The sequence below is a fragment of the Protopterus annectens genome, chromosome 3.part0 (assembly GCF_019279795.1).
Source record: "Protopterus annectens isolate FY-2018-M chromosome 3.part0, PAN1.0, whole genome shotgun sequence".
Lineage (NCBI taxonomy): Eukaryota > Metazoa > Chordata > Ceratodontiformes > Protopteridae > Protopterus > Protopterus annectens.
Window position 1 is genome coordinate 1,341,168,615 of NC_056731.1, and position 27,072 is coordinate 1,341,195,686.

Consider the following 27,072-nt stretch of genomic DNA (forward strand, 5'->3'; position numbering starts at 1 on the left):
CTAAAGAGAAATAATGGGGAAGAGTTTTTGCTAATATACTTTTCAGCTCTTGGAGTTACCACCAAACTGATCCATTTTGTGGACATTTGTAAGCCTCTCCTACCTAAAAAACTGTTTGCGTGTTTATAAAGCATTATGATGTTGATGTTAAGACACAACATTAGGTGAAAGATTCATGTAAGATACCGGACTAGACAGTAACTACCTGTAACAATGAATCATGTAAATTTAAATGTGAGAAAAAGTTCAACATATAGAATTTTTTTGTCTTACTTGTTCAGTATAAACAATTTTCTAATGTTTAAAACAAAAAAGGAAACAACTCAAAAAGAAGGTAAGCTACTAAAATAAATGAATAAATAAATAATGCAAATAAAACTTTCACAAAAAGTAATAAAAATATTAAAAATAATCTTTTGCTTTTTTTTGTCAAACATGGTCAGATGCAGAAGGAAAAAGGAAAAAAAAAAAACAAGCCTGTCTATCTGGCAGTTCAGTACAAAGGCTTAATCTATTAGCTGGGAACATTCTTCGACCTGTAGTCCAGGGTTTGAGTCCTTCAACTTCCAGTTACCTACTGTGTGACTCTAAACTAGTCATTTAATGAGATTGTGCTATCAGGTCACTCCTAAAAAGAGGCCCATGCCTAGTGGGTTTACCTGATTAAAAACCTAAGTAAAATCGCAAATCAATAAACATCCACAATAATGTTATATTAGCACAGTAGTCAGTATTTCACATGATTATACATTTTGTTAAAAGTAAAATGCACAGACTTTTCATCATAATCGTCATCAACTACTCCCTTTTCCCTATGATTGTATTGGGGTTAGGGTATCACATTAACTGATGTCACTTCTCTCTTTCTTCAAAGCCACTCTTTTACTTTCTTTGATGGTCATGCCTGCCTATCACAGGCTTTTCTCATGTAAGCCATGCATTTCTTGGCTGGACATCCTCGTCTCCTCCTGTGTCTGAGGCTCAGCAAGTTCCGCACCTTTCTGTGATGCCAGGAAGATCAGAAGCACTTAGATTTTGTTCTCTACACCAGGTACTTGAACTCATGCTGTGGTGCTGATGCAGGATTGCACTGCAGTGCACCCCATTATACTGTACTGCAGTGTCAGCAGTGCAGCGCTGTGCTACACTACTATGCTGACACAGCATTGCACTGCAGTGTACCCCATTATACTGTACTGCAGTGTCAGCAGTGCAGTGCTGTGCTACACTACTATGCTGACACAGAGCTGCACTGCAGTGCACCCCATTATACTGCACTGCCAGTGTCAGTAGTGCAGTGTTGTGCTACACTACTGTGCTGACACAGCACTGCACTGCAGTGTACCCCATTATACTGCAGTGCCAGTGCCAGCAGTGCAGTGTTGTGCTACACTACTGTGCTGACACACCATATTATACTGCACTGAACTGCAGTGTCATCAGTGTAGTGCTGTACTACACTACTATACTGACACTGCAGTGAAACATAATGGGGTGTTGTCCTTCAGATGAGATGTTAAACCAAGATCCTATCTTTCTTGAGTTAATGGCGACTCAGGTGGGCATTAAAGAATACATGATGCTTATTGTGAAAATTAGAGGATTTTTTTTAGTTAAATTTAAACAAGCAAGAATAATTCACAATAAATAGGTAAGAAAGAAAAAAGTGCAATAATAGTTTACAGTATAATGCTGTTTCGTTGCACAAGAATAGAGAAAATAGCACATACAATAATTATAAATTATATGCCAACAAAGATGTTGCACTGGAGCTGTTGTATAGTCTGACCAGGAGACAGACTGGTCTGCTGATGATCCACTATCCTCATCCCAGCCCTCCAGAGCAGCCCCTGATTTGGTAGTAAGCCATACCTTTCAGGAGGTAGGCTAAAGAGGGCTGTGATGACAGAAAGATGGTCAGCGTACTGCCGGGAACAAAAGAAAAATATAATGTATTTGTACTCACTCATTTACAGCACAAATTTTCCAGTTCTAAATTGCATATATGCTATTATTTCCAAAGATTAATCTTCCATTAATTTAGTATGGCGTTTCCAGTTATTTTTGCATATTTTGCATACGTTTTAATCTTCCTCCCCATAACATGAGCTAAAATACCTCAATCATCTGTCTAAGCATTCACTAGCATCTACTGTTTTCAAACTAAGAGGTTAACAAGTGCAGTTTCAATTATCCTTTTACAACAGGTTGCTGACCCTTCTTGTCAAATTACAACTTTTAACTACTTCCTTTAACTTCTTCTTATCTATATATTCCTTCCTTTTCTTTCTGTCTCACATATATTTAAAATCACACCCATATATTAGGTCTATTGAAATGCAAGTAAGGATTGCCTTTATTCCAAAAATTTACACTTATTTTCTTAATAGGTTAGTGTGTACCTATAAGTCTTATGCTGTTCCCTTTAGCTTTTAAAAATCCACAGTTAAAGGTATATCTTCCCCAGTTTTCCACACCATCACAAACATCCATTCACTATTACCTACACTTGTGACCCACCCACCCCAACATAACTCTACTTAGAGGCATTTTTATCTGCAACAGTCATTTCTATCTTTCCCTTAAATGACTCCATAATAAACTTAGACATTTTGATTTATTAAAAATAATGTCCTGCAAAACAATATCTAGCCTATAAACCCCCTTATATTCTTTGCATTGTCACCATGTCTGACTTTGTAACAAACCTGTTTGAATTCATAGTTAGAACTCTAATTACTTATTGTAATTTTCCATAGTTGCCTCTTTTCTTAGTTTTTTTTTAGTGTCCTTTTTGCCCCCTTTTTGCCCCCATGCCTCTTGACAGTACTCTCATCCTGGCCCATTTTCCTTAAGCACTTCCATAGCTATCTTTCTAAAGAACAAACTATTTCAAGGATCTGCTTCCTTTTATTTCTTTTTCACTCTTCTACTGTATAAAACCGTTACCTGTTTTAATATCTTTTGGTTCTTATTCTGTTTGCTTCTTCTACTTCTCTTTAGAAGGTACTATAAAATCCAGCATTCACATTATCTTGCAACATAGATAGCCCAGCTTCCTCTAAAACTTAATTTCTTAAAATGTTCAGTGAATATTGCATACTTACTGTGTCAACATTCTTCTTTACTTGAGCTGGTTCCTTTCAATCCTCACCCAAAAAATATTTTCTATGCACTTTCTGTCAGTTGTATCTATTTTGTCTCTACACCGGTGATGTGTGCCATGCTGATCGCATCTGCTTTAGCCTTAGTTATATAGCTTGCTAAGAATATAACATCTGACCAGCTTACAAAGCTTCAGATCACCTTCCATGCTCCCCAAATCATCAGTCAGCTTGAGATGAGCTGACTAAAAAGACAACTTTGTGCAGCAGGATCTTCAGATCTTTCCTACCACTGAAGAGTACACTTCTCTGAGGCTTCAAGGGTCAACAGTTAACTTGTGATGTTCCTTTGTTGGACAGATACATTCCCACTGGAGGAAAAAAACTTCCATTTAAAAAAATATATATTTTTATTAACATTTTCCTGTTTAGGAAAGTTATTTTAAAGCTAGGAGTTTGTGTTTTAATGGACTGCCACAGGACTGTATTGTACTTTTAAATTAGAGTTTTTTTCCCTTTCAGTTTAAAATTTGTTTAAAGTAACTGAAAACCATTTTTTCTGTGAGAAAATTGTGTTCATTTTACTTTTTGGAGCTGGTAAAGTGTTTAAAGTATTTTTACTATATTGTTATGTGAAAAAAGTGATGTTTAAAGACGTTTAAGGTTTACTAGCTTTTGCTGTTTGTTTTCCCCAGGAAAGAGACACCATTTTAAGCTTGAACAGGGAACACACTGCTGTTCCCACAGTCAGTCCTTCTTCCTGTCTGAAAAAGAAAAAGTTAAACAAACAGCCTTTGCCACCACATTAGGCTAGCAATTTGCTTTAGCCACAGGTGGATGACTCTGCTGTGACCATTTGTTGTACCTCAGACCATTCATCTTTCACCACACATCCATCTGATCTAGCACCTATAGCTATTATGGACTTGGGGTTAGCCACATCCTCTGAGGCTGTTGGGGTCCCTTCAGTGGGCAAGGAAGAACCACTTGTGTCATTCCTGAAAATGGGAACAGGGAAGGCTTCACTGTTTTGTCCAAATGTTGTAGCCATCCCCAGGGATGCTGCTGCTATTAATATCACTGTTGTTCTCATTTTTCCTGTCAAAAAGAAGCAGAAAATTAAGCATGTTCCTACTCCTCCTCAAATTTCCTTAGACATGAGTGGTATACTGGATTTACTCAGGGTTTCATTCAGACCATTGATCCTTCATATAAAGTTGTTTCTGGTAAGAGAAAATCTGATACCAATTTTCCTGAAGAAATTCAAAATTCTGATTCTGGACAGAAAGATGAAGGGACAGATTCAAGGTTTTCTTCTTAAGATTTTTGATTCAGGCTCAGAGGAAAGCTCAGTTTTTGATTCTCCCTATGAGGGTTCCTCTTTCTCTAATACTATTTCCAGAATGTGGCAGTGTTTTCAGTGGAAGAACACTGAGGTTTCTCAGTCCCTCAGAAAATACTGTAAGTGGGGGGTGTGGCCAAGATGCCAAACAGCTAACAACTCTGGATTTTAGCTCTGTCTTTTCTTTATTATTCTGACAGGAAATTATATTCTTTTTGTGAAGAAACAAGTCTAATTCTACTTATAAGAAGCAGTTTATCATCTTTTTTGTTGTTTTTCAAGAAAAATCAGTATTGGTATGGTGTGTTTTTTGATTATTATTCCTGTCAGAAGTTCTTCTACAAGTGATACAGTTATGATTAACTCAAAAAATTCACATCAGGAGAGCGTGATGAAAAAGGAATTACAATCCATCATTACAAATATACAGGAACATTCAATCAAAATGGATAACCTGGAGAACAAAATAGAAAATATAAAACAGGACAGCAAAAAACAACTGGACTTACTCAATGAGGCAATTAAAACACTCTGATCAAATTCCATCAATTGAAGAATCTGTGAATGATATTGATGGCAGGCTGTCTGAATGTGAAAGCCATAAGGAATTCTTACTTAAGCAAAATACCTTACTCTTGGAGAAAGTGGATGATATGGAAAGTAGATCAAGGAGGAATAATATAAGAATTTATGGGGTACCTGAAAAAGAGGAAGGACATAATATGGTGCAATTTTTACACAACTGGCTACCAAAGTCTTTAAATCTACCTGAATCTCTTTCATTCAGAATTGAAATAGCTCATCAGTTCTTGTCTAAAACATCATCTATTACTAATTCTTCCACTCCCAGATCTATAATAGCTAGATTTTTATCCACTCACAAAGATTTGGTGTTAAAATCTGCTTGGTCAAATCCTCCTGTCAAATTAAATGGGAACAACATTCATTTTGATAATGATTACACCTCTTCTGTCATCTCCAAAAGAAAAGAATGTGCTCCTTTAATAAAATCCCTTAAAACATCTAACATTAAAGCGCAAGTTTTATTTCCGGCAGAGTAAAAATGCATCTGTCTGACGGGGAAAATATCTTCAGCTCCCCTCATGAAGGCTTGGACTTTGTTCAAAAGAAAAACTTATTAACAGACAATGAGGAAATGGACTGGACTACACAAACTTTAAAAGGACACGTGACAAAGAATGGGTGGTCTGTAAAAAAAGGGAACTAATAAAAAGCTCAAAGACAAATAAATATTATCCTTAAGTTTTCATTTCTTTTGATATTGAATACTTGGTTCCCCAGCTTTTTATTTCTGGGAGACATTAGCAAGGTAAATACATTCTTTTTTGTGCCTGTCTTTTTTCTTTTCTCTCCTTCTCTCTTTATTCATTCTCCATGTTTCCCTTTTCTATTTTTGGTGTTAATGTGCAAGTGATTCCAGTGAATGGTGCTTACTATTAACTCACCTTGGTCTTGACTGAAAGAACCAAACTACTATACACTGTCTGTAAGTTGCCTTTTTGTGTATAAATGGTGGGGTGGCTTATTTCATACAGACACTTATTAATGATATGAATATAGTTGCAATTTTGGTTGTTGGTGTGGCTATCAATTCACTTGTATATACATTTGTTTATGTGTGTTATTGGGTTTGTTATAAAGTTTTTTATGAGTAAATGTCTCTCTGTGCCATTTTCATTTGCATGTTGGCAGTCATCACTGCATCGGGGAATTGTGTAGTATCAGGGGCTAGGCATAAACTTTATAAGAGATTGTAGTTATTTTAACAATTAACAGCACTGCTTTGTACTCAAGAAGTCTGTTACTGACCCCATTGAGCTATAGTGCTTCAAGAGGACTGGCTTGAGACCATTCTACTTTAAATTGGTTGTTTCAACCTTTTTTCCACTCAATGACTTTGAAAATTAACTTTAGAACTTTATCAGGACCTGCAAGCTGTTGTTTCTATGCAGTTGTTTATTACAAGTCTGCATAGGCTTCTGTGTTTTCGGAGTTTGGGGGAGCTTGGAAACTAGCTCTGCCCCACTTAATAAGAGGTAGCTTGCCTTAGAAAAGTTCTTAACCATTTTGGGGTGAGGTGGGGGTTCTAGTTTAATGTTTATTGCAAGGGAGACTGCTTTGTGATCTGATGTAACCTGCAAGGACATCACACTTGGGGGGGGGGGGGGCAGGTGCAGTATTTTCCCATATTTATGAGTACCAGGTCTAGGATATTTGCACACCTAGTGGGGGTGCATACAAGCTGCTCCAGGCCATTTGCATTGACAAAGTCTAGAAATCTTTGAGCCTGCATGTTAGTGGTCATGTATGCTTCCCAGTTAATGGAAGAGTAGTTGAAATCACCCATGAGTATAGTATTGGACTGAATGGTAAGTAATTCTAGTAAATTCAGGCATGATGTATGGGTTTTTACTTCATGGTGGGGACCGGTAGCTAACAAGGATGTGGTAATTGATTTTTCCTATGGTTAGTTGGACACGGAGTAGCTCAAGCATGTCATATTGTTTGACCAGTCTTTAGGTGTGCTTATCCTTTATGGATACACCTTCACCTATTGCCCTTTTATGTGCAGTGGATGACTGGAATGTCTGAAAGGCATTATAGCCATACACTCCCAGGGTGCTTTCCATGGCTTTGAACCATGTTTCGATAACTGCAGAGATCTCACTATTTTCCAGGGTGAGGAGAGCTCCCGGGGAGTGTAGTTTCTTGTTGAGACTCATATCATTGAGCAGAAATACCTTTAGCTTATCCTGAGTAGATGTTGCTATCTTGGAAGGTTTGTCTGTTTGGCAATGCCTAAAAAAGTTACTATAGGAGTGGATAATGTTTTGGCCAATATTCAAAAGCCTAGTGGTGACAGATGAAGACAAACCCTGACAAAGCAGAATGGCCTGTCAAACATGTTCTCTCAGGCTGACAAATACTGGACCCTTTAGAATGACAGCAGCTGCTAAGCCAGTTATTAAAGTCAATCATGTTCTAGTATTTTCTGGTATTGTGGCAGCATCCTTGGAGAGAGTAGAATGCTTCTCAGTGATAGGCTCATACCTGCCTGCAACACATATTCAGAGAGCTCAATCATGTCTATATTCGTATAGTCCAGGGAGGTATGTCTCAGGTCATTTATGCCCTCATGGACTATGACTGAGTCATGCTGGTACTTGGGGTTTAGTGACCTGAGTGCTTGCGTGAGCTTGTGAATCTTGACCCCTGACAGGCAGCTATCTGTAACTTCCTGCTTATCCAGCCTGGTGAAAAGGACATCACTGTGTCTCAGAATGGCGTCTCCAATGAACAAAATATTGGCTTGTGTAGTGTTACTCCTTATGGGCTTGGTAGTTGAGATGCAATGAGATGTGGTTTTATGTGTTGTGGTGGGATTTGTCTTGTTTGTGTGCATGCAGAGTTTCTGAGGACCGCATCTGAGAGACCTTTGAAGTTTGGGTAAATTACATGTAAACACCTCCACATATCTGGGTCTCCTCCACATATCTGGGTCTATGTGTATGGTCCTTTGTAAGTGCGATGAGTGTTGTGTGCATGTTGCTGACAACCTGTTTGGCATTTTTTTGTGTCTGTTTGTGAGCGTCTTGCCTCCAGTGACATTGTGTAACTACATCTCTCATATACTGTATTCATCTGTTTCAGAATTAAGCGGTTGTCAGTGTACATAAAGTAATTGCTACATTGTCTCAAGATGTCCATGTCCACCAAGCTAGATTCAGAGATAGAAGAAAAGTGGATGACCATGGATGCAGGTCCTTAATATATGCTTTACAAGGGGAAATAATGGGGAGTATTTGCAACCAGACTAGGGATTGGTGCTTACTTCGTGTCATCTACAGCTAATCTATTTGGCGATACTGCCCAGCATGCAAACCAATTGCACTTTGAGCAGTAATAGTTCTGAGTACTGTAATAATGAAATCTAGAGTTAACTAAATGCAGCAATGCTGCTCAGAGTGCAAACTAGTTGCTCCTTGAGGACCACGGGACTGTGGAAAACTTCAGAGGTACTTTTTATAAGAAAAGTTCAACTTCTAGTGATTGCATATATACAGACCACCACTAACTGTAACTGCATGAAGCAAACATGATCCTTATGTAAAAGCAGAAAAAAGCAAAATTTAAACTAGGTATGTCCACAGGTCAATCAGGTAAGCACACAATAAGCTTCCCACCAGCAGTTCACAGCTCTGATAGGTGAAATTAGCCCTCTCCTTCTACAAAAGTGCAGACTTTAACCCTCTTAATGTAAAATGACTAGTTTGGAACCCAAGTGTTAGGGAACCAAAAAAATAGATGCTTAAAAGAACTGAAAATAGCAGCTATAATGTATTTAGAGTACTACAATAGCAAAACAGCTGCCATTACAACTGTGGAAAATTGCATCTTAAAACTCTAAACAAGTGTAGGAAAAACAATAAACAGAGCAGAAATCTTTGAGAATGCAATGAGAAAAAGCAATATAATTGCAAAATAATACTTTATTTTCTTTTTTATTTGCCAAGGATGGCTTCATATAGAAGCAAAATCTATCAAGCTCTCTGCCGTCATTGCCAAATGATGAGCAGCTCTGGATAAATGAGCCAAGACTCGCACAAAGGCAAGGTTTACAGACAGGTAGAAAAAAGAACGTTTTAAACTAAGTATACCCACAGGCCAATCAGGTAAGCACACAATAAGCTTTCCATGAGCAATTCACTGTTCTGATAGGTAAAATCTGCCCTTTCCTGCCACAAGAGTGTAGACTTTGACCATCTTAATGTAAAATGACTGGTTTGGAGCCCAGCTGTTAGGGAATCACAAAACAGATGCCTAACAGCATTGAAAACAGCAGATACAGCATATTTAATGCAGGACGGCAGCCCTTACAGCAGTGGAAAATGCAACTTAAAACTCTAATCAAGTACAGGAAAAACAATAAGTAACACAGAACTATTTTAGAATACAATGAAAACAAACAATACAAGACATTTAGATCCCTAAACTGAGTATTTTGGATGCTGTTTGACTTGCTGATTTGCAATAAATCCATTAGTAATGGGTTGGAGGATGCTTTGTATACCAGACACAGGTCACCTGTTATTAGTCTGTAGGTACCATGTATAGTGATAGGACTTTGAGTCCATCCATGTAGGACATGTTGTTTAAACCTTGCATCCTTTTAGTATGGTATCTCTGTGGACATTCCAGTTATTGCATGTGTGTGGACAGATACATGCCAAAGGAATTATTATATTCAATTATTTGCTTAATGAGGGCTATGTAAAGGGGAAAAATGTCATCTCCAGATGTAGACAAAATCCCTTTGTTTATAAGCTGTGCAATATAGAATGACTTTCTTACAACAATGGACATATGTTGGTCAAAAGCTAGGTTGCTGTCCACATAAGTTTCCAAATCCCGAACAACTGGGTCAACTCTTAGAAGTATATTGTCATTGTGGGTGTTCCCTAGAATAGGTGATTTCTCAAAAGATGCAGTATTGCATTTCTTGGCATTTAGTTCATTCCATGATTTTGGCACCAGTTATTTATTTGGGACAAACTTTCCTGTATGATGGCTTAGACATTTGGGGATTCAATGATTACTGTTCTCTTTATGGAGGTAACTTCTTCTGTTTTGATTATCTGAATCCTTTGACTAAGTGGGGACCTGCATAAAAAGCTTTGGCCAGGTTGAGGTATGCAGTGTGCACTGCATACCACATACTTCAACCTGGCCAAGGTATACAATATGTACCATTTTGCCTTCATCTATTACTTTGGTTACCTTTTCAAAAAAAATCCACCAGGTTGAATAAGCATGACCTGCCCTTGATGAGTCCAGTCTGAGACGGGTCCAGTGTTTGGAGGTTCCCTATGTCATGGCTGATTAGTTCCATGGTAAGTCTTTCCATGTCTTGGCATTTGAGGCTGGTCACACTTATGGGTCTGTAATTGCCTGGGTCTGTGGAAGGTCCTTCTTTATGTGGGAGAATGATTGTAGCTGTTCTCCATTTACTTGGTACAAAACCTGTATGGAGGCTGAGATTAGTGTTGTTAGGGGTGTGAGTAAATTGTGCTTCATGCTATTTAAGATGCATCCAGGGATATTGCCAGAACCCATCAGTGCAGTATTTTTAGCTTTTGATAGCTCTGTTAGGACATGTCCTCGAGTGATAGCTGGAGGTAAGCCAGTTTCAGGTATATCTTGAGGGATAAACAGAGGGGAAAGATGAATAAAGTTCAACCTAAATTTATCAAATTTATACAAATGCAAGGTATCAGAAGGAAATTTATATGAGGTATCAGAAGATTTTATCTTAAGCACAACTGTTGATATTTGACCTCTGCCTGATGCAGCTAAATGGATATGGAATATTATTTGTATTGTAATCATTTTCATATTTATGTAAATATCTCAACAAATGACACAGTACTGCTTTGACTCGTATGAAAGCTCAGCACTCTATAAATACAATTTTCCTGGCAGTATGTGTTGCTCGAATGGTTACTGAGATATCATGAGCTGTTGATGCATTACAAAAATGAATATTCACTGTCTTTACTATAGCTGAATGCAGATTGTTACATTTCTAGCAACCAACTTATTTCCTTACATCCCTATGCATTTTTGAAAACCAAGTGCAAAAACAAAAGACATATAAGCATGCAAACCTTCTTAGCAGTAAATATTTAAAAGGTTCAGGTAGCCATCAGGCTCAGAAAAACATGTTCTTTGCAAAGAAAAAGTCAATACACTTTGCATGTTTGCATGTATATATTTATATGCAAAATTTCAAAATTTTCAGACTTACTGTATATGTTTTCCTAGATTTGGAAAACATTCAATCAAGGTGCATGGTGTCAGAAGCACTTTTGTTCAGCTAGAATGAATTTTTCATGTGATGGCTAGCAATTCCTTTCCAAATATTTATTTTTGAGATACAGAAATATGAAAAAATATTTGTGTAAATCTAGAAAAATATAAGTCTGGATTTTTAAATTATATTACTGTAGCAATGTAATACTTTAAATGCATTGACTTTTGCCATTGCAGGCAATATTTTTTTACTGGACAGTATTGTTGTTTGCATGTTTTAACTAAAATTACTATTCGCAATATATTTGGCTATTTGTTTTTTATCTTGCTTGAAAAAATGCTTAGGAATGTGTATAATGCTGCAATACTCAGCAAAATAGAACTTGTGGACCTCTTCTCTCAGTAAACATTTAACAACCCCATACACTCTATAGACTTAAGGACAATAATTGTCTGTCTGGTTGTCTATGATACAAAAAGTATCCACATAGAAACAATGCTTTCCCCAGGAATGGTGCACAACAAGCTGAATGCTTTCCCCAGTAAATCACATTCGATAACACAGCTGAAATTCTGCACAAAACTTTAATAGGTTATTTATGCTTTCATACATAGGACATCATTAGAACTATCATAGAAGACAACTGACTCAGATGTATATATCCATCATTACATCACATGACCAAGTTGAATGCAATAAAATTTTAAAAATTAACAATATATTTAAAATACTATAACACTTCTACAGAAATATGCTAGACGCATATATTAGTAAAAGTGTCTTTCCTGAAAAGAGGCTGCTAGTCTAGTGGGACTAACTCAGTCCACAAAGAATAAATAAATACAAATAAATAAAATAATGTTTTAGAAAAAATATATATATTAATAAAAAAACAGAAGTATAAAAATGCAGGATGCAATGTTAATGTGCTGCTGATGGATATGTTATCATTCATTCCTGGAGAGTTTCCAACATTAAGCCTAATTTGCCACATAAGTTCATTGTATTCTAACATAATCTTCCATGGGTCCTTCTGTCCTCTTTTGTTTACCTATCTATGATTACAAACATATGAGAACCCCCCCCTCCAAGCTTTTGTATCCTGCTACTGCAGTATTCAACAGCACAATACTTGTGGACCCCTTCCCTTAGTAAACATTTTCAAGCCCACAGATTCTGCAGGGTCAGGGACAAAAATTATCCTTTTGGGTGTCTATGTAAGGATCTACCTTACTTTTTAATTTTAGCATTGTAAACTCCCTGCCAAGTAGAAAGGACTTTATTTGTTCTTTTATTTCTGTAACTTCTATACCTTTCCCACTCCCCTGTCTTATCAACTCTCTATACATCTTACTTTCTTTTCTCTTGTAATTTGGCACAATAATATTCTCCATTATTTGTTTCTTATTTTCTCTTCTAATACCATATTTCAGACTGGCTTTTTCTCATTTCCTCTTTGCCTAGCTTTTACCTCCTGAAGTTTTGTAAATGCTATTTTCACTAAAGTCACAGGTGTTGTGTTGTTTTTCTCTCCCCTATACACACCACCAATAAAATCTAGCTTCTCCCTCACTGCCAATCACCTCCTACCCCCCACACACAAACTCTACTCTCCCCTCCCACAAACACTTGTACTAGTATTCCACATTCTTCTACATAAAAAATCCATCTTTGCTCTCCAGTTGTCTGTCATCACCTTTCCTTTCATTAAAAATGCACTTACACATACTGTTCTTGGACATACTCTTCTTATAACTCTGCACTACCACCCCTACACCACTCTTTCCACTGTTCCTTCACTAATCTCACCTCTAGTTCTAATCTCCCTTTGTAGTCACTCTTTTTATATAACTACTCTATCTTTGTTGTCTCAATTGCAAACATGCTCAACATAACTCTAAGTATCAACCTAAGTGATGATAAGGTATATGAAAAGGTATCTGAATCTTATACAAATGTTACTCCATCTAGGATTTGTAATGCATTACGTGAATGTTTACTTTGCAGATGTATTGGTTATAATATGCTTAGGTATTTTTTGGTAGATGACCCCATCATTCTAGTGATTCATGGGCTTCCCAAAATACACAAAGATCCATTATGCCCACCATTCAGGCCTACAGTTTCAGGCTGGGGAGGGTGTACTGAACCTCTATCTATCTATATAGAGAAAATGTTAAGACCAATAGTAGGCAAGAATGAATATATTCTAAGGGACACAAAACAGTTTTTAAATGATTTATATAAATTCTTAAATGAGATATCTCTGGATCCTAGAAATTTGTTATTCGTCACACTCGATGTACAGTCCCTGTTCACCATGATATGGAGCTTGTGAAGGGCATTGATATTCTAAAATGTTGTTTAGTAGAGCAAGGATCTTTAACTCACAGTTCTATAGATCTAGTGTGTCTGTTGATGGAACTAATGCTTGAAAGCAATGTGTTTTTATTTGATCAGAAATTATATTTGCAAAAGGAAGGTGTTGCGATGGGTGCACCCACAGCGAATAGTTATGCAAATTTAGTGATGGCTAAATGGGAAAATGACAGGTTTTTAGAGACCTGTAGATATGAACAAGTTATCTTTTACAGGCTGTTTGTAGATGACTTGTTCCTTTTATGGGATGGCTCTGAACATGAATTATCTTTATTTTTGACCACCTAAATGGAAGTACATCCTTCCTGAGGTTTGATATGAATACCGCGTGGAGTGAAATTAATTTTCTTGATGTAAAAGTTTACAAGAAAGCTGATAATACAGTTTGCACTACAATTTATAGGAAAGGATCTCATAGAAACAATTTATTGTATAGGACCAGCATGCATCCCAATCACATATTTAAGAATGTAGTAAAAGGGCAAGGGTTCAGGATGTCAAGGCTTAAACCTGATGATGGAAAATTTGAGGTTGAGTTAAATGATTTAAAAGTTAGATTGAGGGAAAGGGGCTATAAGAACCAAGATACAGAATGGGTCACTCTCAGATATTAATGTCCATAGACATACCACAGCAAGACCATACTTCTCCGAAGTGATGTCACCCATAAATATTTCTGTCAAGCCCACCTGTGATATGGTAAGCATGCCCACATTTTTTGGGAACAACATTAATATTATAACAGAGGTTGTGAAGAAAAACTGGCCTATACTAACTAGTGACATGACCATTAAGAATATTGTAGGAGACAAACCTAAATTCTCTTTTAAGAATAAGAGAAATTTGAAATCTATGCTTTGCTGTCCTAAAGATTTGAACATAGATCAACAGAGGGAGGTCGCAGTTCCTTGCACAAAATGCAACTTTTTTAGATATATTGATTCCACTGGGGAATTTATACACCCATGTTTTAGTAAAGTTTTTAAATTTAATACAGCAGCTAGTTGTGACACATCTGATGTGGTTTATCTAGCAGTTTGCTCTTACAGAATGTTTTATGTAAGCAAGACCAAGAAACATTTCAGAGATAGAATAAGAGAGCATATATATGATATAAAGAAAGGACATCTTAATAATGCCTTTGGGCACACACATACATTTAAGTTTTATTTATGGAGAAAGTAACAGCTGGTTATAGGAGAGGCTATAGAGAATAAAACTGAGGTATCTGAAGCAAAATGGATAATTAGACTGTGGGCTGATGCCGATTTTGGCCTCAATGATAAGGTACCACCTAAACCCCTATTGAAAGATAGACCTTTGTATACATAAGATTGTATGACTTGATATAATATACATATCCAGAATATCTTGTGCTATCACTTTAAATGCTATTGGAGAGAATAATGTGTTCAAAGGGAATTTTTCTGATTGGTTGTTGGTCAATGCTTTGTATTATTTAAAGCATATGTATGAGTTAAAACCTTTGAACATCTGATGAAGCAGTGTCTCAACTGTGAAAGCGCTTATGTGGTAATTTTAATAAATGTTTTTTATACCACCTCATTGCTTGATTCACTTTTATGGGTTTTTGGACATAACTCTAACAATATCAAACCATATGCCAAGACCTTGGAAGAAAACACAATGAAGCTTGTGGACAGGACTACTTAGCCATGCCTTGTAGTTGTTGATTTAACAGTGCAGTCCACAGAAATCCACAGGATAAAAACACCAAGGAACAAAGCTTTTCAGCTGTTAAAATAGTTTAATCCAAGCATTCGCTTCACAGGAAAAAACACTGAAATCACACTAACGCTCCAAATACAAGTACGTTTTCGTTTCAAAAGATATAGACCAAATAAAAAATAAAAATGTTAAAATAGTTTACAAAAATGGGTGCAACCTTAAGAATTTGTTAGAAAGAAATGAAGCAAGGAACCTTAGAAACAGGAACCAAAGAAGAAAATGAACATTTAAATGTGGACACTGTGCTCAGTGTCCATATATTACAAACAGGGAAACAGTGTTCCTTGAAAGTAGACAATTGGTTCTCCAGGGGAAAGAATACAGTAACTGTGAGGACAAAGGAATAGTACATTTGGCAAACTGTGGAATATGTCAAACCTTCTATGTTTGGAAGACAGAACGAAAGTTGAAAAGAAGAATTTATGAGCACATGTACGAGATACAAAACAAAAAAGAGACTAATGTGCTCTATAACCATAAGTTACAATGTGAATAGGCATATTATGAATTTTTTTGTATTGGAAAAAGTGAAATATGATGTTAGGGGTGGTTTATGGGGGGAAAGAATTGAGTACCATGAGCTTAGGTGGCAAGTTACGATGCAAGCCAACAAGCATCCGGGACTCAATGAAAGTATTTCCATTGCCCCCATCCTCAAATTAAGAGCTGTGAAATTATAGATCCCAAACAGGAATCTAATGTTCTTCCTTTACTTAAGTATTAAATTATTAACTAATTTCCATGTCAGGATTGCTATCTCAGCTTGTATTTCAACAATATATTTTTCAACATAGGATGATGAACTACACTGATGTCAAGAAACTGAAAGAACTTTTAAAGTGTTTTTAGAATGTTTCTAAAGTATTTTTATTTTCCATTTTGCTATTTTGCACGTTATTCATTTATTTATTTATCATGAAGATTTTAAACATATTTATATTGACATGGATAGCTGCTTATTACTGTATTCTCTGAATTTTGTAAGCATGATTGCAGCAGTTGTTGTGTCTTTCGTCTTTTCCTGGTTAGGGGTCACCACAGCGGAACTCCGGTCCGCTAATGATTGGCAGTTGATTTTTACGTGCTGAGTTGCCAGCCCTGACGCACAACCTTCAACGAAGGTACGCCCATTCACGCATGTCTCCATGCAGAAGACACTTTAGCTGAGAGTCGAACCGGACAGCGTCTTGTCTTACTGTGAGGCGACAATGCTACCGCAGCACCACCACCACGGATAAGCATGATTGCAATAGTTACTTCATTTAATTCCTAGGAAACATACATTCTTTATAATAGAAAATGGTGGTTCAGCTTTTTTTCCACAAGATGGCAGTGTATTAAAAGTTTTTTAGAAAAGGTTTTAAAAGGTTTTATAGAGATTTTAAAGTTTAAATTAAAGTAATAAAAGTGACTGTATCAAAGAGTTTGCAAACTTTTAGACAACTGGTATGATATTTTATTGTTATCATTAGTACAATTAGGTCAATAGTACTTTTTATGCAAGAAATAAGGCATTTAGAATGTGCCTTTAAAAGTTTTCATGACATAATTTTCAATTATACCTCATTTACTATGCAGCATGAGATTGGTGGTTTTAAATGTTAATCGAAGTATATATATGCACTGATGTAGTTACCAGCCCACATCTGAGAAAGTTTTTGAAACAAAAACGTACTTGCATTTGGAGTGATTTCAGTTTTTTCCTGTGAAGTGAATGCTTGGATTAAACTATTTTAACGGCTGAAAATCTTTGTTCCTTGGCATTTTTATCCTGTGGATTTCTGTGGACTGCACTGTTAAATCAACAACTACAAGGCATGACTAAGTCGTCCTGTCCGTAAGCTTCATTGTGTTTTCTTCCAGGGTCTTGGCATATGGTTTTTTAGTTACTTTTTTGACCTGTTGCCAGTTTTTGGTGATTTTCTAACTATATCAAGCTACTATGTCACCTTACAGACTTCCAGGCAAGTATCATATCTAGCAACAGCTGAACAACCAACAGCCATACCAATAAACACATTTGCCATTTTGAAACTTTAGTTGCACTATACCCCTTCAAAAACCGTCATTCTTTGATACAGATATAGAGTTCTGGAATACCAACAGACCCATTAAAACCTAAAAACAGAAATAAAGATTTAGTCAAAAAGAACTCCCCTGCCATACATGTAAAGTCATAAAATATCTCAGTGTAAAGATATCCACCCACATCCAGGTCCTACCAATTATCAGAATACAACTAGCAAATCACTTCCCACCCCAATACTGCAACACTTACTTTTACCACCCAAAAACAAAACCTAAATATGGCTTCATTAAACACATACAGTGTATGTAACAAAATCAAAGAACACCATGCATGGGTAGTCCAATACACTCTATATATCTGGCAATTACCAAAACATGACTAAAGCCCACTGTAAAAGGCAAGGAAATACTTCATAAGAACAGTCTGAACACTAAAAAAGGATGGGGGGGCATAGACACCCTATACTCCAACTCATAGAAACTCAGTCCTTTCAACAATAATATTCCCATAGTTCACAATGTGGAAATACTCATCTCATACCTCAAATTAAATAGCAAAATCAACTTTGTATCATTCCTCTCTGTACCCCCCCCCCAAAAAAAACAATATAATTTTTTAAGACATCCTACATTGGATATTCAGTGCCATTCGTAATGAAAAATTATATTGGGATACGTAAATACTGACTGGCAAAAAAATTACATCTAACTTTCCCAATTCCCGTATTAACCTATATGGTCTTGCACAACTAATTGCCTAGAGCTCCATTCTAGACCAGATAATGGTCTCTGATCCTCACATATACACCATCTCAGGAGCACTGGCAGACTTTGTTAGTAACCATCTTCCCACTTATGCCAATAGACTAATCACCAATCATGTTAAACAACATAATCTCATAAATTTCAACCAGGCACATTCACATCAGCACTAAAATCCATCATCTGGTCTCATCTAAAAATCCTCACCTTGGATGAAGCTGTCCTTACCTTCAATACAATACTCCTAAATATTCTAAATGACTTAGTACTCCTGAGAATGAAGAGAGTTAAAGCCAACCATGTCCCCGGCTATGTAACACAACCAGGAATAAGGCCTGGAAAATGTTCAATGAACAAAACACAAAAAACTTCTGCAAGAGTTTAGACAGTTTCAAAACCTTACAAAAGCATATAAACAGTAACAAAAATAACAGTAGAATAATTTGCAGAACTGCCATAGACATAATTCCAAAATATGCTGGCCCTACATCAATGACTTAACCCATCCATGGACAAAAACAATCCATATACTTCACCTACCTCTTCTCACTTGAGCTTGCCTGCCACTTTAATACCTACTTCATAGACGGCATAGCTACCCTTACCAAAAATAACCTTAACATCCATAATACAGCAACCCACCCAAATCCCTCCCATTACTGTACTACCTTTTAGCTTAAAAACTGTCTCTACTTCTTATAAGAAAAATTACTCTATAGTCTCAAAACATGATCACCATCTGCTGTTAACCTCCTACATAAACTTCTCAAGACATCGGTTACTGCTAAATCATACCCAACATCAGTCCTTATAAATCGGTCAATACAAGGATCTTATGTTTCTTCGCTCTGGAAGTAAATCACACATAAACCCACTACATAAAGGGGGAACCTCAACAAAAATACCCAGCTTTAGACCAATTGTTATCCTATTCCCCCCACTCAAAAATATTGAAACAAATGCATTCACAAGCACTACGTCTTCAATCCATCTTTCAGCAACAACTCTTGACACCAACACAGCACAGCTTACACCCTGCACATAATTATACCACTTCCTTTGTATCTTTCCTTGACATCATCAACAAAGAGTGGGACAATGGTAAATTAGTATCCTCTTTATTCCTAAAACTATTTAAGGTCTTTGACACTGTATCATACAGCAAACTCTTACATGAAACTTCTTCCCTTAACGTCTTACACTCTGCTCTCACCTGGTTCAGAAACTACTTGTCTGACATACAACAGTCTGTTAAATGGCTCTGTCCCAATCCGCTTTCCAGCTAATTGCCACAGGTATACCCCAAGGCTCTATTCTTTATTCCCTGCTATTTAACAGATTCACCAATACCCTCTATACTTCTTCCCAACAACCCTCTCCCATACAACACACAGAGGACTATATTCACATTTGCTCCTCTGATAGCTGAAACCATTACCAACAAATAACACATTGTATTTTGCTCCAACATGCTCAATTAATGTGTAACCCTAAAAATAAACTAATCTTGTTTTTCTCCAACTCACATAGCCTTGAAAAAAGTAACTCCAAAATCACCTCCCTTAACAATACTGATATTCAAGTAGTATCTCATTGCAAATTACTTGGAATGACTATATATGGCAGTCAAAAATTTGGTCTACATATTCTAAATGCAATTAAAAAGCATAGCAAATCTTAAGAATGCTCTACAGACCAAAATGGTTCCTCACAACTAATACTAATGAAAATGTAGCTAACACTTACTTACTACCAGCATTTCTATATGGAACATCCATCCTTACAAACCACCAACACATTCTAAAAACTAAACTTGAGCAGTGTTATAAAAAGATTGCATGCTGTGCTGCAGGGAAACCCAATCAAGGCCACTGCTGCACTCCACTAAAAGAAGCAAATTGGTTAAAACTACCTCATATTATTAGATTAATCATAGCACAGAAATAATAAATAATCCTTCAGTTTGCCAAACTCTTAGTAAAATTCTCCAAAATTACACTCCACAGCATCTCTTACAGTCAAATCATAAACAACTCCTTATCACACAAAAAAACAAAATAATCTGCAGGACACTCCCTATATTCCAATGTAGTAGCAAAAACCTGGAGCTCACTCCTTGTAACAAGGTTATTCCCAAACATCCAAAAATTCACAACTTCTTTAAAAACATTCCTAAATAATTCCTGGCTCTGCTCATGTTCTATGCCAAACTATTACCATCCTATAATCCATTTCTCTCCCATCCCACCTTCATTTTCTAACCACAATCCATATCAAATGTTTGCTATAGTCTACTGATTTTATTTCCTGCTTTCATGTAATATGTTGGAGGTTGTTTTCCTGGCCTCCACTGTAAGCAGGTTATTGCCCAGCTGGCTTTTCCCAGTAAAGAAATGTCTATAAATAAATAAAGATTGTGACCATTTTTTATCACAGTCAGACATCTGAGGTACACTCTGTCCACAAGGTGAATAGAATTGGTAGAATTGCTGGGTATAGTGGCCTGGATGTAGATGCAAGTAGCTTGCCTTGCTGTCATTTTTTCAAGTTAAGCAGTCATTATTCTAGCTGTAGAGCGCACATGTATATTTGTGGGAAGCTAGTTAGAATACTTTACTGAGGTTACTGTTTGCGTGAAACAAATTTGAAATATATTTTTGTCACCATTATGTTTTATCAAATTCAGACATCAAAGGTTACCCAGTTAACAAAGTGGATTTAGGTGCAAGATACATGAGGTTGTCTGCCAATAAAAGTGAATGACTCCACTGTCATTGGCTCAACTTAAGTAGTCATTATTTTGGCTTCATTGGACTAATGTGTATTTGTGTAAAGCAGTTTGGAATGCATTATTGTAACTAGTGTTTCTGAGAAATAAACTTGAAATACATTACTGTGGATATTATTTTTTAGAAAAATCAGACATTTGAGATGTGTACATTCAGGAAAGTTGCTGTGTGTGGGGGCTGCGTGTGAATGAAAATGACTACCCCTGCTGTCAGAATCAAGTTAAATAGTCAATCAAGCTTTGCAAAACTAATGTGCATTTGCACAAATAAGGCTGGGATATTTTATTATGGACATGTTTAAAACATAGTCAGACATCTAAGTGTGCACAGTCAATAAGGGCTACAACTGATGGGTAAAGGGTCTATCTGGTCATAAAAATGACAGTTTGTCATGGTGTTGCAAAGCATCTAAAGATAAAAATTTATTTTACTTTCCATCATGGTTGAACATCAGCATTATATACAATAAGTGTCTATCACTGGTAGTCTACACAGAATGTGAGATGACAACTCCTCATTGTCACAATGGTACATTAAGTACCATTGCCTATCTCAAACTGCTTTGTTCTCTGGTTGACTTCTTGGCTATGGTTCCTTTTGTGTGGATTCTACATATTTCCCTGTTTCTGTGGGCATATTATCCAGATGCCATGGATTCCACCAACACCCCAAATAAATGCCATACTGAGCTGGTACTGCTCTGATTTGCCTCTAGGCAACTGTACAGAGTGGGAGTGGGAGAGTGTAGGTGTGTCAAGTGTCAGACATTGTGTGTGTGTGTGTGTGTGTGTGTGTGTGTGTGTGTGTGTGTGTGTGTGTGTGTGTGTGTGTGTGTGTGTGTGTGTGTGTGTGTGTGTGTGTGTGTGTGTTTGTGAAGTGTCATTGTGAGTAAAGAATGTCAGTTTATCTGTGGATATACACAGTATTGGGGGTGCATACAAACATCTTCTAGCTTTCTGGCTATCAGGAAGGAAAGAAAGAACAGTTAACAAGTCATTATTTTCCAAAAATAATGCATAAAATGCATCACAGAACATCTTGACTACCACAGCTTATGGGGGTCCCCAGAATCTTCAATTGTATAAAAGGATTGTGACAGAGACTTAGTACTGGGGCCCATGCTTAACCTCTGCCCTGGCACCACTCATTCTAAAGCCAGCACTGTTGAAAGGTGTAAACATAAGATCTCTATATCTTGTATGGAGGTGGAGATAGTCTAGTAATTATTTATTTAGTTTTCCTCCTGGAAGCAAACCTCAGAGGTATGCACAGAAGGTCACGTAGCTTGTTTATGGACAATGTAATATCTAGAAGCAACATGATGGAATGCATTACCATGATCATTATTCTTGCATTTTCCACACAAACTTCAGAATTGTATATGTGTCTTTTGTGGGGTAGGTATGGGTAAGAAAACTTGATTTTTATATTTGGCTGACAGTAAAAACTTGAATTATATTACTCTAGCCAATTATTCTTTCACTTTCGTCCAAGTCTAGTATCAGAGTGATACACAAAACTTGGCTGTCTTTGTGGGGTTGGAGTGAAGATGCATGCCCTTTATACGTATAATAACAACAACGTGGAATATAGGCTCTAGCAATATGTTAAGTCACACAAAAGGTTGCAGCCTGTTTTGTGGGGTATGGAAACAAGCACTATTCCCAGATATAATTTATGTTTCTTTGCAAGATTTGTCTTCCACAAGTACAGGTAATTACAATTTCATCAGCTTTGAACAGTAAACGTTGGGCACAGTTTATTTCTTACTTGAAAGAAAGAAGACTGAATTTCTTTCCTTATTCAGTGATTTTTGCTCTGGTCATCATTGGATCAAAAGGCTGGAAAAGCTTTACAATGCACTTCTGAGCATCAAAACACCATATCTTCCAGGAATCTATCAGTCCTCAGACCCCATCTTAATTCAATTACCTCCTCCATAATTATTGTGGTACAGCCTTTGTCAGTTAAGATGTGGCGAAAGGTTGAAGGAAAATCCTGAAGTGTAAGAAAATATGTAAAAAAAAGAAGAAAGAAGAAATCTGGGTGCAGTGCACAGGGGATGGGGGTAGAGTCTTTTGCTAGGGCTTTATTTCATCGAAGGCTGACCCAGTTGATCACAGTTGCACATCTGAGGTGTATATCATCAATAAAGTGGCTAGAATTAATAGGTACCAAGGTAGGCTGTGGATGAAAATGAGCATCTCTAGCTGTTGTTTGATAGCAGGAAATCTGTCTTTCACTTGTCATAATATAGTTCTGCCCCATTCCAATTAGCACTATCAGTTCATTTACTTCCTGCCGCCTGTCCCCCCTTGCTTTGATGTCACTAGCCAGCACTGCTGGGAACATAAACTACTCAAAAATTTTGCCCAGTGTCACTCACTTTGACTCGTGATGAATGAAGATGAAACTTAGGTCACCAGATATGCTGTTCCTGCCTTAATAATTATGCTGTATTATATTATATTATACCAAATGCAATGAGTGAATATTATCATTATTATTAATTTTTATTGAAAAACATATTTATTGCTAATTATATCTATACTGCAGGATGCACTAGTTATCGCACCTTCAATTTTCAACTTGATGCAGACCAATTCAGCACATGTTGGAGCAGTAGCCACTGAGCAAAAGTACAGAAGCCTGGAAAGGCATGGCACCACAGATGTCAGACATTCAACACAGCAGACAATGCATTCACAGGGAGGACAGAGGACTAGTCCCAAAAAGAAGAAACAAGGAGATTTACTTCTCTGTAGTGAGGAATATAATTTCAGAGAAGCAATGCAAGCAGTTGGGACCTTAGATGAAGTGTTTCTCCGAAGGTACTTTCAAGAGGTAAGTTACTCCAGAAGTACATAGCCAATGTTTGACATTTTAGAAGATTATTTAGTAAGCATTTGAGGAAGCTTTTCGGACATTCATTGTGTAAGGTTTATCCTGTTGATGCTCAGCTGATGTCTACAGGAGTACTGTTATGGTTTATGTCAAGACAGCAGCAGAAGACAGGGTCCTCTCACATGCACACATGCCCGTGTATACACACTACACATACACACACACACACACACACACACACACACACACACACACACACACACACACACACACACACACACACACACACACCCAAACACACACACAATCATGCTAATTATATATTTGTTATTGATATTATATCTGTCTTCCACAATGCAGACTATATTATATGCTGTTTGTTGTAGAATTTAGAAATAGTATCATGAATTCTAGATTTATATGTATATGGTCAAGGAACAGCACAGTTATATGACAGGTAATAGATCTGATGGCATGGAGTAAGTAGTCATTTATTCATGACCTGTTTAAAACCACAAGATTGTTCCAGATGAACATACCAAAAGGAATGTCACTGTCTTCAAAACATGCACAGTATAACACTAATCATTTTCTGGTTTGGCAACAAGGGCATAAAGCTCAAAGTGATGCAAATGAATCTTTTAAGTAATGAAAGATGAAACACTTCTTGCTCTAATAATGGGATTGCTTTCAATGAACTATACAAACCTAAGAAATAGATATTGCAAGTACACACGAATCCGTGAGAACATCTGGAGGCCATGCAAAGAATTGGCTAAGCATAGCCATGAAGCCTTAACAAACCCCTGAGAGTTTTTTTCAAGATTATGTAGTTACATATAAATGAATACAATACTGCAGGTGAACCTTCTTGATAATAAACATAGAGGAAAACAGATATTTTGGCTTGAAAAACTAGTGCAGGTCTGCTGTATGGATTTCCCAATATCACAGAGAAACCTATCATTTTCCAGAAGCATATGTATATATATATATATATATATATATATATATATATATATATATATATATATATATATATATATGGGTCTACTTTGAATCTCATTTCACTGAATTTCATTTCACCCCGACCACTTCACTGAAAACTCAAATTACTGAAAACTCATTTCACTGAATCTCATTTCACTGAACTACAGTTAGTATATATGGCACTGTGCAGAGTACTGAAAGGCAAGTGAAAGGTATAAGCCCTTTCCCCCACTGTAGTGCAATCCTGAAGTTAGTATATATAGTTAGGGGGGTGGGGGGCATAGCCCCTGACTTAGTTTGAGTACATATTGTATTGTGGAGTAGTTAGTCAGTGGTGTTGTAACTATGCATGTCTATTGTTTAAAATGTATTGTTTTGAAGTTTTTGGTAAAATACAATATAAAACATACAAGGAGGGGGTCTATGCCCTCCACTCACCCCAATGTGGGGGGCTGTGCCCCCACACACACCCTAACTATATATACTAACTCCAGGGTCACAATACAGTGGGGAAAAAGGCATATACATTTTACTTCCCTTACAGTACTCTACACAGTAAAAGAAAAAAACAAACACACCAAAACTGTGAAACAGAACCAGTGGCAAACCAGTAGACCAAGAAATCCACGAGTGTTGTTGAAAATTTATTGTAAGCACTTTCGTGCACTAAATTCTGTGCACTTCTTCAGACAAATACTCAAACAACACTAAGGACATATATACCATCCACACCTAATTGAAAGTAATTATACAAATTAATTAAGATTTAAAGCTAACTACACTTTAAAATGTTATCCAAGCTAACTTAACATTCATAAGTCAGATCAAAGACAACACTACCCAGCTACAAAAAGATAGATACATCTGCTCTTATAAAGAATAATAAATGTAAAATATACATAAAAAATATACATAAAAAATGTGTATACACTTTAATTAACATTCTAATGCTTTTAGTTTAAGCAAACACTTGATAGAACACGACTCATTAATCCCAGGATAAGCATATGCATTGGTTTTAAGTTGCCATAACAACTCTTGTTCCTCCAGTTTCAAATGCCAGGGTCCTCCTCTTAAATTCCTACAAACCTGTTGTACCACTGTAAATTTAAAAACATGGGTACTAAATTCGTTGATGTGCCTTGCTAAAACGTTGGTAAGTGTACCCTTGGATATCGCATATGTGTGTTCATAGATGCGCTGTTTTAATTGACGCTCAGTTTTGCCCAAATAGAACACCGGGCATGATTGGCACAAAGCCAAATATACTACACCTTGGCTTTCACAATTGAATTTATCTTGGATGGAATATTTAACTCCTCTAATACAAAATGAAGACCCTGTTTGATTAAACTTACAGTGATTACAACGCCCACATTTGTACATACCCCTATTGGGGTTGTACTGTTTATATGGTAATTCAAGTAGTGTTTTTAAAGAAGGTGCTTTCTTGAATACCACAAGTGGTTTTGAACCCAAAGTTGTATTAAGTGCCTGATCTTGTGTAATAAGATCCCAATTGTTGTTCAAAATTTCTCTAAGTTGGAAAGATACATCATTAAACTGGGTCACTAAACTGGTCCGAAAGTTCCTACTAGCTTTGATAGGAGGCCCAATTGGTACCAAATTATCTGAACCAACAGACTCCATGTTGTAATCATATGTGTAACCTGTGGTCAAAATAGGACCCAATAAACCAACTAGCCTCTTATGACGAACTTCCCTAATTAAGGCATGTATCAGCGTGGGGGGATAACCCCTATTCAGGGACATATCTGTTAATAAATTACATTCCTGTTCAAAGTCATCTTCACTAGAGCACATCCGAGACGTCTTTAGTGTTGTTTGAGTATTTGTCTGAAGAAGTGCACAGAATTTAGTGCACGAAAGCGCTTACAATAAATTTTCAACAACACTCGTGGATTTCTTGGTCTACTGGTTTGCCACTGGTTCTGTTTCACAGTTTTGGTGTGTTTGTTTTTTCTTTTTCTATGGCTGATAGTTGTGGTAACCAGCAGTCCCAATCCATGTTTACTCTGAGCCCTGATCGTTCATTTTGTAGAACATTTGAATGCCAAATGTTTGAATTGTCAAATGCCTTTATTACAGAAATAAAAAAGTGGAGTTTCAGTATGGGTGGAAATGTCTGTATGTGTATTTGTGATTAAAGGTTAGGGTGTGTGTGTGTGTGTGTGTGTGTGTGTGTGTGTGTGTGTGTGTGTGTGTGTGTGTGTGTGTCTGTGTTTGATGTGT

At 36.8% G+C, this 27,072-nt stretch overlaps 1 protein-coding gene across 1 annotated transcript in view; it reads left to right on the top strand.

Moving 5' to 3' along the window:
* Positions 1-27,072, top strand: part of LOC122796738 (desmoglein-2-like) — a 1,262,885-nt gene that overhangs the window by 1,181,945 nt on the left and 53,868 nt on the right. The window contains exon 14 of the mRNA XM_044065447.1: positions 23,542-23,829. Coding sequence (XP_043921382.1) covers positions 23,542-23,829 — 288 coding nt within the window. The remainder of the gene's footprint in view (positions 1-23,541; positions 23,830-27,072) is intronic.